We start from the raw sequence: 15,637 nt of genomic DNA on the forward strand, positions 1-15,637 counted from the left end.
AAATACACGAGCCAGAAATGTACTGGTGAAGTAGCTAGATTTTCTTCAGGACATCACCTAGGGATTAGTATTTTGCCCTTATGATTGAGCGTTACCATGAAGTGTGCGTTTGGCATTGGTGAAACAGGACTGCATATAGGTGGGCATGCTTTTCAATAGCTTTCTTGGTATTTTAACTGCAGCCCTTTCTAAATGTCCTCTCTCTCTCATTTTACCTTCATTTTAGTGTTAAAAAAGAAGGAAGAAGTGAAAAGGGAGGTGTTGGAGTCACTGTCCCTGAGAGCGTTCAAGAAAGAGGTAGAGGTGGCACTGAGGGACACGGTTAGTGGGCAGTGTTGGTTTCTTCCCAACCTTAATGGTTCAGTGATTCTAGGAAAAGCAGCTTTTACTTCAGCACTGAACCCCAAAAAGGAACCCAATGGTTCATTCATATTTAAAAACAGGTTGTGTCCCTTTGCCATTTCTAATGGCAGCAGAAAGATTATTTTGGTTAGTATTTAATGTCAGTCTAGGTACTTAAAGCTGTAAAATGAAGAACGTAAAAGGTCTGAGTCTGTCTTACTGCTTTCACATTAAAACTTCTCTTTGTGTAATTGCTAGATAGCTTTGAAAGACAAGTTACCTTACCTTTCAAGTTTCAGATTTTTGTTTCCTGCTTTGTTTTCTTGGAGCAAAGTAACAGGAATGTCCTGTCCCACGTAAAGAATATTCTCTCTGCTTACTATTTTTAATACATGTATTTCATTGCTAAAAATATTTCTCTGAAAAATGTGTAGGAACAGCTAACAAAAGCTTCAGTGGGGAGGCTGATGAGTGTAAGTACGTATTTTTGAGTAGAAAGTATGCAAGAAAAAGCTCTTGAACATTCATCGTAGAGAAGTGCATCTCTCAGCTGTACTCACCTTCCTTCACCTTGGTCACGAGTGATGAAGTTACGCTGTGATATGGTTTACTACATTAAGACCATCACTTGTGCCTTCAAATGGCAGTTTTAGAAAGAAGTGAGCAGTATGTGGTTATAGGTATTTATGAGCTAAGGACCAACTTTAGAGCAAGCATTGTTAAAAATTCATTTTAGTGTTGAAATAATCATGAAAACATCATTACATTACCTAGATCAGGACAGAGAGCAAAATTTGCACATTCAATCTTGGGAATCTGTTAGCCAGCAGAGATGGAAGTTGTCCCTCTGTTTTTTTTGACAGGGGCCTCTAAATAATTTGCTTCACAACAGTTTCTGTCATCTCAGTGATCAAGCTTTCTAAAATGCCCGAGTCTTGAAACAGGCAGCAGCCTTACACTCACAGGCAGTTTGTTCATAAAGGCAGCAGGAGTTTTGGCTCTTTGCTTGACTTTCAAGATCACATGCTGCAGTTGCATGGAAAAAAATCTTTGCTTGTACTGAAACATGCAGTCGCTAGCTCAGTCCTTTCTAGATCTAAGTTTAACTGCACAGCTGATACAAATGACTCAGCAGAAACACCTTCTTACAGACTGCGCAATCATACCGTGAATTGCTTTTGCTAAAAGTATAACTGCAACAGAACGATTCTCACAGCTTCAGCAGCTCAAACATGGATTGAAATTTCAGGAAAGAATTCACTAACATTTCAGTTGGCTCAGAAGAGATGTGCTTTACTACCTAACCTGGACCTCAACCTTTTAATGACAACAAGGTAAATGTGCAGCTGCAGCTGCAGGTCCTGCAGGCTGCCACCTGCAATTTCAGCTGCACTTTAAATCACTGTAACTGCCAGCTGGGGCTGTGAGGTACCTGGAAGTAGGGCTGTCCTGGGAATACATTACAGAAGGATGTGACTCAGTATGCTAGAGATACATGGCAGTGGGAAAGCCCAAAGTGTCTACTGCCCCCACAGGTAGGGTAAGTAGTGGTTATTATTCCTTTTTTTTTTTTTTTTTTTTTGTTCCACATTCAATGTGGAATGGATGCAAACAGTAAGATAACTAATGGAGGGGGATCAGAATGTTATTTAGTTACCTCATTTAATTTTGCTTCATTTAACCTGAATCAAGGCTTCCCTTTGAATTAAATGCATTTGATCTAGTTAAAATGAACATAAAAAATTACCTATTACTGTTTCAATTAATATTGAAAGTTACCTACTTTTTATGCAGTCCAATACCAATTTGTGCTGTATCATTTACCTGTGCATTCTGACTCCAGTATTGGAACTACAGCTCTGCCTGGAGGTACTGAACTCCGTCTGCTTTATAGCAAGTGCTGTAGGAAACCTTTCCTGCAACTGTACTTTTAGAACAGTGGAAGGAGCCTGGCTGGTGCTGTCTCTGACAGCCTGGCAGTGCCCCATTACTGAGACTCACTGTAAGAATGCAGTGAGTGTTACTCAGTACTCTAGGTACTTTGAGGTATAGTGTATTAGTTTGGTTTTCTTTAAAGAAGCTACACAGATTGTTATTCCTAGTGTGTTTCTGCAGATATACATCTAGTTAATTTAGGGGGAAATAAGCACCCTAAGCAGCTATAGCAACAATTCTTAACAGCTTCTGCTTTAATAGGCGAGATTGGAGCTGTACATAACACTACTGTTCAATGTACAAGACAGCATGTTAGGCCAAAGAGGAAGAGAACCCTCTTGGGATCAAGGGATTTTTTTTCCATGCAATCAATTTAACTTTTTCAATATAATTTAGTACTTTTGTTGCCATACAACAACTATCTGAAAACTTCACCAGGACTGCACAAGTAGATCACGGGGCACATTCATTTCATTCCAGCTGTGCAAGTATAACCACTGCTAAATAAATAGCTAGATTGCTACCGAAGAAAGCACCTTTGCTTGCCTTTATTGAGAAGTAGCAGAATCCTCCTCAGCCCCAGAAAGGTGCATGAATAGTTCTCCAAGTTCTGTTACTTCATCATCTGTGCTGCTCACAGTCCTGCTTTCTCTGTCTTCAATAAAGTCCCACAGACGAACAGAATTGAAGAACTGCAATACAAGATCTGATTTAGCTTGGCACAGGTCAATTAAAAGTTGTTTTCCTTATCAGTAATCTTTCCTCATTTAATAAAAAAGATGAGGCTGACAGGTTGGTATTTATTAATGCTCTCAGCAACATTTGCTGTTAAAGTGGCAACCACTCTACTGTTACAACAAACTGTTACCTATGTCTAACTAGCCAGCAGTAATGAGCTGTACCTAAGTACTATTAAAGTTGTAGCCTGTCTCAACCATTCTGTGTGCCAGCTGAGCTATCGTGAGACTCTGAGAATGTTTTAATCATTTTAGCTGTGAATAGGACCAGCTAGGTCCAGGCAAGCGATACTCACTGTTAATGCCACTGTAAGTGGAAGCACTAACTGTAGAATCTCCTTGAAAAAAGATCTGCAGTGAGCAGCACCGGTTCAACAGATGAATTCTTCCTTTTAAATGAAAGGTGTCTTCTCTCTCTCATAACAAACCTCTGCCTCAAGGAAAGCTGAGGGACACTTATCTTTTCTGAGGCCAGCTGCTGTATGAAATGTCTTCAAGCAGTACACTTTACATTCTAAAAGTGTTTTCAATTACAACTGTCTGGAATATTTCCTTACCCGCACAGTTCCCTCAGAGCTGAGCTGTTTCCTTGGTTTTTCAGGCTCAGCTCGTGTCCCATCGGGATAGGCATGAAGGTAGAGACACTTTCCTCCAAATGGACAGGTTCCTTTCCCTTGTTCAAAGTACTTGCAGGGCTTTTTCCTGATTCAATTAGAAAAGAGAGTTGTTGTCTTCAGCTACTCGGAAGCAGATCACTTTCCTTCTACTGTAGTTTCCTAGTACCATTAATGTGCCAAGAATTGTGGTCTCCTATTCCATAGCTGCTGCTAACAGTTAAAATAGACTGGAAAGAAATCTAAGGGTGGTCAAAAAAATACGTAAAAGAGCAGCATCATATGTAAGTTAAATAAATAAATGAATATCTTCAGATACCAAAAGTGAAGGGTGTTCAAAGAATGCCATCTACCCAGCATGGATGCATTTTTATCACAGTGAACAACCCCCTGCTATTTTTCTAGCATTCCTCCCCAGTGCCTTCTATCACTTTATGAATGAGCTGAGCTCCTCTCATACTCTCTGGAAGTTGTGTGATAATAATTCTATTATTAAGTTTCCATCAGCTCTGTTGCTCAACTAAGTTGTTGGAGCTGTGCAAACTTTTTATGAAGGTGTTACTTGGAAAGGGGTGGTGTGATGGGTTGTTCTCCAATGAAGTATCTGGAGGAAGCTACAGAGAAATTGAAACTGAACTTGTAAACTCAATGTGCAGTGACAAAACTGATGGCTACAACCTAAACACAGCCTACGAAACAGCAAACACATGGAGAAAAAAACACGACAAGAGAAAGAAACACCACCTCAAAAAGCAGGCAGTGCATTCAAAAGTGAATTGATCTGTCTTGGAACCTGGATGTCACAGAGCACTTGTGTTCTAACCTCACTATGTCAGGATTTTTCCTCCTGCAGAATGGATCAGCACCATTAGAAACCCTGCTCTCAGCTTAGGCTTCCCTTTAACAAATATATTACTGGTATTTTCTCTTTCTACAAAATAACACTTCCTCAAATTAATCTAACTGCCAAGAGATCATAAAACCCTCTGGTACAGAAATTCTTACATACAACACAACATGTTGGTCTTCGCTGAGCACTTAGAGCAAAGGCCCTTTCTGTCAAAACCAAAAGCCAAAATCCAACCTGTAAGAACATGACCTGACACCACTTTTGCAACAAAACAAGTTACTTACATAGACACTTACGAACCACTAAGCCAAAGATTTTTAGCACAACTAATTACACTCAATACAAACTCCTTCAGAATTAAAATACAAAACCACGATGGCAACAGAATACTGAAAACAGTATGTGAAGTTCTTCAGCTGCCCAGTGGTTGTGGAGTTTCCTTCTCAAAACAGCCAAAACCCATCTAGGCGTCCACCCGTGCAACCTGCTGCATTGAATCTGCTTTAACAGGGGGTTGGACTGATGATCTCCAAAGATCTCTTCCAACCCCACGGTTCTGTGACTCTGTAAGGTGATTTCATTCAAATACTGTGTCTGACAATAAATATAAAGCAAGAAGCTGGTCTGAACATTTAATGGAGTAGTACTGCTTTCAGCAACTCTGCTGCAAAGTTTTAAGACAAAACTTAAGGAGCTGAGGAGCTGGTAGGACAGCTATGCACAGATTTAATACCTGTACCCTCTCCATAAGGCAAGCTTTAAAAGTTGGTGTCACAGACTAAAGCTGTGCACCATTTCACAGAACAGTCACACTCATTTGAGTCAGGCACAAACCTGCTTGTTTCCCTTTAAAGAGTGAGGTAAGTAATGGCTCCTCATTGTTCTGTGAATGAAGTGACCCTTATGTACTTGAGGCATGCACAACTTTGCAAAGCTGCTGTAAAACAACACTACAGCAGAGCTCCCCAGTGCTCAATCACCAGGGGAATCTTTATTAGACAATAAAGGGAATGGAGTGATGGAGTATTTTGCATTTCCAGTAGCCATTACAAAACACCTGTGACTTTTTAATCCCAAGATGCTATCATAAAAATTAAGTTTTCTTTCCTCATTTTTTTACCTCAGTGCATGATAACCTTCCAGGCAATTACGTCCAATAGAAGGTGGCACATGCATCCAGTTTTGGCTAGAGAACTGAAATAGCTTCAACATTTCAGAGCACAAGTTCAAGGAACTTCTGATCTATAATTACAACAGACTCTTTGACAGCAGTCACAAGTTCAGCTCATTAAGAATGGTGTGCTGTTACCAGAGATTAAGAGCTACCTGAATGGACTGTAATTACAAAAAGTTCAAAAACAGAGGCACTTCGATTGCCTAAATCTTGGTGTATCTCAAGGACAACGTAAGGAGTATTTTGGTTGAGGAACTTACCCCACTCCCTGCTTAAATGCTTCAATCAGCTCATTTTTCTTCTCCTGGTCTTCTACCCAATACACGCTGGGAATGACGAACTCTGATATCACACGGCACTCTGGGCAAGACCTGAAAGGAGCAAGGCAAAGAAGCAATGCTTTGTTACCTTCTGAAAGCAGTACTCAGTGTATCAGCCAGAAACTGCAGGCTGATGCACCAGACAACTTCACAGCACATACGGGCACGTTTGTTACTAGCTTCAGCTGAATCACACAATGACTTGGGTTGGAAGGGACCCCAAAGATCATTTAGTTCCAACCCACTGCCACGAGCAGGGTTGCCAAATGCAATAAGCCTTGTGCTGCTTTGCATTTATTTCAAGACGTTAACAAAATAAATAGACATTTCCTGAAGAAATGTGACTAAAGTTCCAGTGCACAGAAATAAATAAGCAAGTACTTCAGCTCACATACAGCAGAAAGCCAAACCAGACATGTAACAAAAAGGATTTTCCCTAAGCCTGACCTGCAATCAACCAGATCTGATGAGCTGCCACTTCAGTGGCTTTATGAGATGGATTTCTTTATTAAGATCTAAGATCACAAATCAAATATGCACTTTCTGGTGCCTAAAGAAGCCTAGGAGTAGTTTCACTACCCCTGCCCTGCAAGTCCTATCCAACACCTGGTGTCTCTGCAGGCAGTGCATTTCAGAATAAGCCAAGTCCCTCCTTCAGAGGAACTTAGCAAAGACCAGTATGCTCATCATTATGAATAAATGGAAGAAAAACATGAGGAATTTACATTACTACCTGCTCCATACACAAACCTGGTACCAGAGCACAGTTTCTGTAAGCCACAGTCCCTGCTGAAGGCAGAATATCTCAGTACTGTCCATCAGAAGCTTTGCTCCAGCAGAGCTTACATGGCACTGAGACAACTTTCACTTCAAGGCAGGTATTAAGGGAAGTTTTGCAGAAGAGTTTATTTTGGCAGAGGAATGAATGTATTTCCCACCTCTTCCTCAGTGTGCTTGTAACTTGGAAGAGCTTTCAAAGAGATTCTAAAAAAGGAAACTGTCCTAATTGGTTGTGTGAAATTCTTTCTTCTAAGGAGGAGTATGTTTGGAATACATTTTATATACAGCCAGAAGACAAAGGAATTCAATTAGATACAGATGTATGATTAATGGGAGATCTAGCTTGTGTAAGATACAGTTTACAGAAAAATACAGTAATTAAGCACATCCATAGAAAAGAAAGAGCTACTGTTTTTGTAAATGTGCTCCTGTAGTGAAGCAGTGGCACAAATTAACTCAGTACTCTGCAGTCCACCTGTGCTTTGCCCCACTGTCAGTGCAACAACAGTGGCTTAAGTTACAAAGGGCCAACATGCTCGACTGCAGTATTGTTGCACTGTTACAAAGGATACCTTGTTATGGTTTTATGGTTTCTGTTGTATTATTGACATTCTGCATCATAACATCATGTGGTGTATTGGGAGTTAAAGAAAAAAACCATAACAATCCTACCTGGCCTTGAAGGTAATACTGTGCCAACTTCCAGCACTCGGACCAAGATTTTCTGAACTCAGATTTAACCACTGGCTGAGATAATATTTACAGCTACGAGACCTCTTATGATCACATTTATTTCTCTATCAAGTCAAAGTAGAGCAGAACGCCCACCTCACTGACACAGGTCACAAAGACACCAGGCTGGTTAACATGAACTTACTTTATGATTGGATTCTCAAACTGCTTGGCACACCTCCACTGCCGGATACAGGACAAACAGTACGTGTGATTGCAGTTGGAGAGGATCCCAAACCTCCTCTCTGAGGCTGATGGCTTTTCGTACACCACTTCCATGCAGATGCTGCACACTTTGTCCTGACTTGCCTGAAAGGCAAAGGCCTTCTCCATCTCATGCTCAAACGTTGCCATGCACATCTGTCACAGGAGAGATGTCATTGGTTATCATAGTCTATATATTGGACCATTCCTTGTAAAACCAAAGTATCTATGACAGGGATCCATTACAGGAAAAACACAGTACACTGATTAAGAGCATCACTACTACCCTTCATCATCATTGTATAATTTTAAGGATTTAAGGATGATCACATAATTCCACTCTGCCACGTTCTCTGCAGCTTCATAAGTACCAGAGGTAGGGCTGCCTGAACACTAATTTACACTTGCCTGCATCCATTACAGAACAGGTGGTACACAAGGCAGTGCATCAAATATCCCTAAATCCCATCTAATTCATGGTCCAGAATGGATGCTGTACTCAGGATGCTACTCTGTTTATTTATATATAAGGCCTCATTCACCAGGCACTAAGCTTTACTCTAGATAAGGAATTACCCTCTTACTATGGGCCTTCCTACAGCATTTCTCACCACCATACTCAGTGATGTATCATTTACTTTTACAGTACTACAAGCTGAGCTGGTGGTTATTCCCACATAACTTTACCTCTTCTTTCTGATGTTCTCAGAAGTTGACAAGTTATACATATTTAACAGATTTTAAATAATTTTTAAAAGACAATAATTCCACATTAACAGCAACACTTCCAGTACTGCACCTTTCCATTCAACACACAACTCTGCCTCCAGAGCTGAGCACCTGGCAGCAATGGTGACAGCACACTGTGCCAAATGCCAGGCTCGTGGGACAAGAGAACTACACAGGATGTTTGGAGCTACGTGTTAAGATCACAAGACTGAATACTTTGGTAATTTGGATTCCACTCCAGGTGCTGGAGAAACTTCTGATCCAGTAACCACTAAAGCTTTTGGTCATTCTCCTCCTCAGCCCTGGAAACTCCTGCTCCTGACCAGCCCTGGCACATATCCAGCGGCCGAGCACACAGAAAAGCAGCCTCTTACAGCTTGCTTTACCCAACCAACTCCTCTTCCTCTCTCCCCAGCCTTCCTAGCTAAAGTTCATCTCCAAAATCTTCTCAATCTGCTCAGGGTGTCCCCATCTTACACTGCCCCAGAACTGGCCACAGACCAGCGGGGATACGTGAGGAGGTGACCCAGCAGGCAGGCAGGGCCATCACTCTGAACTCACTGCAGGCTGCAGACCCTCATCCCCACCACACACAAGGGGCCACTGCAACCTCCTGTCACCTACAAAAGACATCTTCCTGAGAAGAGTTCTGGAGTATTTGGTGAGAAGGCTGCAGGCAAGTTTCCCATAAGAAAGCAGAAAAAAAAAAACCAAGCTGTCAGCATCAATCTTACCACTAAAGTCACGGATGCTTGTCATTCCACAGATAAACGAAAAGCAGAACAAAAGCCCTCTGGAACAACAGGCTATTCCACAACACACACCTTTGGATTTGTAAAACCAAATAAACCAAATATTGTACTGAGCACACTTATCTCATACTGATCTCATGTTAACATTACCATCTCATGAGCCTTCCTCTGTTCTTGGTCAAAAGGATGAAGCACTTGCAGCCCACATATTTCACACACGTCCCCGTGCAGGTAAAGGCAGCGATCCCCGAAGTGGCACGCTCCTGCTGCAGCATAAGGACACAGCTGCTCCCCATCACCGAAGGAACTTCCAGCTACCGGATCTTCCAGCCCACTGCAGATAGCTTCCAAATACGAATGGGGCTTCATTTCCACATTATCACTTCTGTCGCTGCAACACACCACATCGTTTGTAGCACTGGCTTGTTCCTTTTCTTCATTCAAGCCACACAGATCTTAAAAAGAAAAGTGTAATGTTAATAATACAGTACCCAGCACAAAACCTACACAAGAAGCTCCCTATACTTTCTTTTCAATAACTATCATTTTTTTTTGCTTTTCAAATGTCTTCTCAGCCCCAAGCCTCTTTCATTCCCACATTACAACAATTATCACAAACCACCCATTGAAAAGACCATTTTCAAGATCTCTTCAGCTGTTCTGTTTACAAATATGGTAAAAAACCTCATACAACGCATGGGTGTAACCGGCCCACTCAGCCTGACAGTGAGAACCAGTGGGAACAACACCAGGGCTCAGCTGCTCCGCCCTGCAGCATCAGGCAGAGGAATGAATGACCCTGTGCTTGTGCTGAGCACTGCCACCCTCTACTCAGCAATACCTGGCATGAAGCAGTCAGGCAGAATTCTCACCATTTCAAACGAACACTCAGCAGAAAACGCACAGCAACCTCTGATGGGCAGGGATACTGACCCCCAAGAAACCCACCCCACCCTAAAAATATCTTTCAGGACACGAGGTTAAAAGCCAATCATTTAAACATCATCACTTAAAGGTACCAACAGGCACACGCGTTCAGAGGAAAGGGGCCTCACAAGACAAGGAAAGTTTCCAGCACCTCTCTCCTGCTGTCCTTGAAACTCAAGCTTAAAAAAATGTGACAGAATGACCAAATTCCTATCAGAACCAGAGGACATCAAGAAGGATAAGCACAGTACCCTCCTACTCACTTCTGTCCCTGAGCACAAGCGTTTTCTTCTCCCGCCTGCCACTCTCACGCAGCTTGCTCTTGGTGGCGGGTGCGCTGAGCTCGGGCGCAGGGCGAGGGCTGAGCAGTGCTGCTGACGCCGCAGGAGGAGGCACAGGAGCTGCTGCACCCCCCAAGGCAGGAAGCCTGATGTGGTCGTACCTATGAGAAACAGAGTAAGCGTTGGGAAAGCTCAGCTCAGGGCATAGTGCAGGGACAGCTACTTTGAATTTATTTAAAGGGTCGTTCTAACAAGTTGTGTGAAATGTTCGGTCTCTTTCAAAGCCAGACAGAAAGGCTTCCCAGCCTCAGCAAATGGATGCCTCTGAAAGTACACTGAAATTTTCCTCTCTAGAGACACCCATCACAGCTGAAGGAACAACATTCACGAGCATGTTAGATCAGGTCTTAGTCACGTAAACAGCTTTGCTGACATTTCCCAGAGAAGTAAAAACAAAAAGATGTGCAGTAATGACTGACGCTCTGTGATCTCATTCTACTCTTCCAAGCAGGGACACGGGACTTCCTGTTCCCACACCATCGGCAAGAGATGCCATGTTTGCACACAGAACAGGAGACGTTCCAGATGATACGGGAACACACTCTCAGCAGCAGAACAGAAGCAGCCAGCACAGCGTAGAGGCTCCTCCAGTAAAGCCACAGACATCAGCAGCTGTGAGCTGCACCCTGGGAGGCAGCACAGATGGCCTCGTGATGCCCAGAGCAAAGCTCTCGGCCCATCGCTGCCTGCTGGAAGCCACACAGCCGGCGTTGTGCTTCTGGTGCCAGCAGCTCTCACGGTGACAAGAACCGGAGCTCATAAAACCCGATGCTTCGTTTCGACGGGATGAGTTAAGGTGCAGTCAAACCACAACACCACAGCCGGGTACGCCGGCTTTAGGAGGTGGAGAAAAGCTCGCAGATGACGCACTATTCCGCCCTTTTTGCCGCTCACACCGCTCCCCTCCCTCGACCTTCGCGTCCCCCAGGCCGCTCCGTGCGGCTCTCACCTGCAGCGGGCTCCATAGGCGCACTGCCCCTTCTGGTAGTACTTGCAGACGGTGGAGGACTTGCTGCTGGACAGGTCGTGCGAGAACAGACACTTGCTCCCCTCCCGGCACACTCCCTGCACGTAGTACCTGTGGAGAAGCACCGGCCCGGAAATGGATTCCCTCAGGGAAGCGCTTTCCCGCGCGCGGTTCTCCGCCCCCGCGCGGGCCCCGCGGGAGGCGCTCCCGATGCGCGCGGCCGTCCCGGGGCCGTGTGGGGCGCGGCCTCCGCGATCCCGCGCCGCCGCGAGCGGGCCGGGCCAGGCCAGGCGCGAGGCGCTCACCTGCACGTCACCTGCTTCGTGCTCATCCTCGCCCCGCTCCGGCCTCCCCGCCCGGCCGGCCCCGCGCGCCGCACGCCCGAGTTCCGCTCCGCCGCGGGGAAGGGGCGGGGCCGACACGGACACAATTACCCGACGCGCCGCACCACCGAGACGCGCCGCGGCGGGATAGAGCGCCGCTCGGCGGGAGCCATGGAGGCGGCCGCCATCCTGCGCGTGCGGCACTGCGGCGCCGCCATCTTCTGCCGCCGGGCGCCCCCGCTCTGCCCCGCCTGCGGCCGCCCCCTGCGCGGCGCCGGGCTGCGCGCGGCCCCCGTGCTCCTGCCCTGCCCCTTCCGCCACGGCCACCGGCAGCCCCGCGCCTTCCTGCTGCGGCCGTCCGCCGGCAGCTTCCTGGGGTAGGGCCCGGGAGGATGGCCGGTACGCGGCGGGGGGAGGGGGCGGCTCGGGGGGAAACGACTGCCCGACTCCGCGGTAAGCCCGGACCGGAGCCGGGGCTGCGTTTTGCCAGCCCCCCCTTCCCGCCGCATAGGGGCCGAGGAGTAGCGGCCGTTCCCACGGACGGCACGGCTCACAGGCGCTGTTTTTTTTCTTTCAGAGGATACGACGGGAACTCCGATCTCCACGTCGGAATAAGCAGTACTCGGGGTAAAGCATATTTCGCAGCTGGCTGACCGCCTGCTGCCCGGCTCCTGCCCGCTGCTCACACAGCTGTGCTTCGCAGCTGCAGAACGCGCACGGCCTCGTGCCTGGGAGCTCGGCTACTGCCTGCAGGACGGTGCCGTATGAAGCTCAAAACCCCACAGCCAGTTGGTTATCTTGCCTTGCAGAAATCAGCACGGACAGTGCTCCCAGGTCCACAGAATAGAAGTGACAGGTGACCTGCATTCATGACAAAGAAATAAAAGCGAGGCAGCAAAAAGTGTGGAAAAGCTTGGCTTAAACACAGTTACTGCTAATTCTGCAGTCATCCCCTAATTAAAACAAACAAGCAAACCCCATGTTAACAGTCATTGGAGGTTCTCAAGCAGAGCAGCCCATCAAACAAATGTCTTGAGATACTGCATTCATAGAAAATGGTCTGATTCGGAGGTTTCAAAAAGAAACCTGGCAATCCTTAAATTTTCTTATTAAAAGATCTGAAATTACATTGTAAAAATGAGAACAGTTCTTTGATACAAGTCATCATTGCACTTCCTACTCTGGTCCCAGGTCACTGAGGGGAAGCTGGGTTCTACTTAAAAGAGTGACAATAAGAAAAATCGCTAGCTTTCATCACTTAAAAAATGAACATAAATTCATTTTCGCCAGCACTACCAGTCAACCTGTTGCTCTTTATTTTCAGGAGTGGTGTATAATTACAATGAAGAGGGCATTCACAGAGATGAAACTGGATGGGAGCAGTGCATCAGTGTCCCACTAGTACAGCCAGATATGTTTGGGCTTCTTCAGCAGTGGGATCACCTCCTAGAGGAATTTTCTACAGGAGAGGAGTGGCTTCCTCACAGGTAAGTAACTGAAAAGGTGACTGCAATAGGAGTATTTAGGATGATAAATTAGGCTATCCTGTTTTGGATCTTGTGAGGCTTGTGGGTTGTTAAGCTCCTTTGAACACTATTTCTGCAAGTCTAGACTGGTTTGTTATTAAGTCTTGAAACTCAGTGATCTTGCTAAACAAAAAAAAACCCCAATGTTTTTAAGCAGGTGAACTATAAAAGATCTATAAGAGAACATTTAAGATAACTCATCTTCAGCAACAAGAGCCAGCTATAGACCAGTGACCGCTTAAACTGCTGAGAACTGGACCTCACAATGTTACATCAAGCCCTCTGCTTATTTTTTCAGTGGATTGGAACTGTGCTAAACTAATCCTGTAACCAATTTTTATTTTCTTGTTTACTTTCCATTTAATGCAAGGATAGTGTAGGAGAGCAGTAGATAACACTGACTGCAGACATGACCAACAACATCTTAAATTACTGAGATACCCTTGACAAGACCAAATACATGCTTTCAAAAAACTCAGGTGCTAACTGGAAATCACAGATGGTAATGAGAAATGTATCACAGAATCTTTTGCAATATAAATGCAAATATACTGTAAACGTATATAAATGTAAACAAAATCGTGGCACTGTTTTAGTAAAGCACTTTTTCCACACATTTTATACAAGTTTCCAGAACGTGCTGCAGTGCTTTGCAGTCTCAGCTCTGAGCTGAAGTGAACCCAACATTTTTGCAATGCATTTTCCAGTTTTCTGCACTGCATAGTGATGATGGACACTCTTGGAAGTTCCTCCTATTTACTTTTATTTTTTCAATTATTTTTGGTAAAGTAAGTACACTGTAGCAAATTCTTGCTTACTGCATCATAGGTCATAGGTCACTTCAGATAGCCTTAACAAACCAAGAGAGCTCTGAAGAAAACAGTGAGAAATCCTGAATGGGGTTGAGGGTTGCAGGATTGTTTTTGATAGCTATAGTCTTCAGAACTTGCAAAAAAACCTGGTAAATTCCCAGAGCTGACATGCAAGCCTTGCAGAAGATTCCCTGTGGCAAAACAAACCATGGAACCACCAACAGTATGAAGCAAGGAATGCATCACAGGGCCAGAAAGAACAAGGGAAAAGTGACACAGGATGAGATGATTACCAAACAAGCTTGAGGATCAAGCAGATGGCAGACGGTCATTTGGGGCCAATGGAAAAAGCAGCACTGTGTGGTGAAGGAAAGGAATAAATTACTCAAGTTGTCAGTGGCCATCATGAACCATTTGGTACAACCTGGAAAACATTCTGACACTGAAAAATGCAGGTATGTGTCATACGCTCCTAGCTTAGCGTAGTGGGAGGAAAGACAAGAACATATTGACTACTCCTATCTAGTTAGCATTTATCCTTGCATTCTTGTCACTAATGATTGCCTACAGGAGTTTGACTGGTACACTGTATCATATCAGTGATAAGGAAGAATTGATTTTAATTAAGATTCCAAGTTAATACCACATGAATGAAGTGTCTGTTGTGCCACATGAAGTTACCACGGCAGGAAGATATGTTCAAGATATCTTGAGTAACAACACATAGAATAGCAAAGATTAACGAGTTAAAAACCAAATAAGTACTTAAAAAGTACTTTTAGTAAGTAATTCCTACTAACAGAATCTTTTTTCTAGGTATGAAGAACACGACCACAACTGCTACACGTATGCACTAGCATTCATTAACAGTGTACTGACTGCACAAGGAAAGCAGCAAATGAGTAAAAGTGAATTTACAGAGAAGTTTGTGATTCCACAGACTAAGAATGCTTCTAAATATATTACTCTTCATCAGGAACTAACCACTAAAGATTTCTACATTGTACCCCTTCCTGATCAAGAAAAACAGTGCTGAAAATAACAAGTTGCAACATGAAAGCATCTATGAAACGCTACATGAAAAGGAAGACTTAAGACACCAGGCCTCACTCACCTCTGCATGATGAACTTAAAGACAATTAACTTCATATATGTTAACCTGTGCATCATAGAAGGATCATGAAGCTGTGTATTTGAATGAAATAACATGCTTGCAGTACACACAAAAAATTGCTATGGGAACTATTAATGTGGAAAAATGCTTTCTTATTCACATTCACTATACGTTGTGTTATGTTGAGAAATTTAATATTAGAAATCATAATGGCTGTATAATTGTTTTAACAACTCAATTATTGAAATAAGCTCTTTTAAACCAAACTTACTTTTCCCATCACAGGTGTTAAAAAAAAGAATTTATGCTTGCATGCTGCTCAGATCTGAAGTATCACAAAGCAAAGTCATTTACCTTTACTTTAACTACTAGTAAAACATACAGTATTTATAACAAATCCAGTCTCATTGTCAGATAAATTTCTTTTACAGTCCCTCTTTATGTTTTACATGTTTATT

At 44.0% G+C, this 15,637-nt stretch overlaps 3 protein-coding genes across 4 annotated transcripts in view; 2 read left to right on the forward strand and 1 right to left on the reverse strand.

Moving 5' to 3' along the window:
* The window catches only part of RAB43 (RAB43, member RAS oncogene family), a 258,462-nt gene that overhangs the window by 149,109 nt on the left and 93,716 nt on the right, over window positions 1–15,637 (forward strand). The window lies entirely within an intron of this gene.
* Window positions 1,938–11,865, reverse strand: MKRN2 (makorin ring finger protein 2). The gene is made up of 8 exons (XM_065749654.1): window positions 11,710–11,865; window positions 11,387–11,515; window positions 10,360–10,538; window positions 9,320–9,624; window positions 7,630–7,844; window positions 5,913–6,023; window positions 3,572–3,716; window positions 1,938–2,969 (listed from the first exon to the last, which is right to left on the reverse strand). The coding sequence occupies exons 1-8, from the start codon at window positions 11,733–11,735 to the stop codon at window positions 2,826–2,828; spliced, it is 1,254 nt and encodes a 417-aa protein (XP_065605726.1). The 5' UTR covers window positions 11,736–11,865; the 3' UTR covers window positions 1,938–2,825.
* On the forward strand, window positions 11,884–15,236 carry MKRN2OS (MKRN2 opposite strand). The gene is made up of 4 exons (XM_065749661.1): window positions 11,884–12,104; window positions 12,305–12,354; window positions 13,052–13,214; window positions 14,882–15,236. Exons 1-4 carry the CDS (start codon window positions 11,899–11,901, stop codon window positions 15,099–15,101), a joined length of 639 nt encoding a protein of 212 aa, XP_065605733.1. The 5' UTR covers window positions 11,884–11,898; the 3' UTR covers window positions 15,102–15,236.

This window comes from Cyrtonyx montezumae, unplaced genomic scaffold (assembly GCF_038088225.1).
Source record: "Cyrtonyx montezumae isolate F1298 unplaced genomic scaffold, pur_monq_1.0 scaffold_6, whole genome shotgun sequence".
NCBI classification, from domain to species: Eukaryota; Metazoa; Chordata; class Aves; order Galliformes; family Odontophoridae; genus Cyrtonyx; species Cyrtonyx montezumae.

Bases quoted from the DNA above. Each gene is read 5' to 3' on its own strand.
- MKRN2OS (XM_065749661.1), top strand. From the start codon at position 11,899: ATGGAGGCGGCCGCCATCCTGCGCGTGCGGCACTGCGGCGCCGCCATC. The intron at 12,105-12,304 runs GTAGGGCCCGGG...TTTTTCTTTCAG, and splicing joins TCCGCCGGCAGCTTCCTGGG to AGGATACGACGGGAACTCCG. The intron at 13,215-14,881 runs GTAAGTAACTGA...TCTTTTTTCTAG, and splicing joins GAGGAGTGGCTTCCTCACAG to GTATGAAGAACACGACCACA.
- MKRN2 (XM_065749654.1), bottom strand. From the start codon at position 11,735: ATGAGCACGAAGCAGGTGACGTGCAG. The intron at 7,845-9,319 runs GTAATGTTAACA...CTCCTGTGACAG, and splicing joins AGAGGAAGGCTCATGAGATG to ATGTGCATGGCAACGTTTGA. The intron at 2,970-3,571 runs GTAAGGAAATAT...CTTGTATTGCAG, and splicing joins GCTCTGAGGGAACTGTGCGG to TTCTTCAATTCTGTTCGTCT.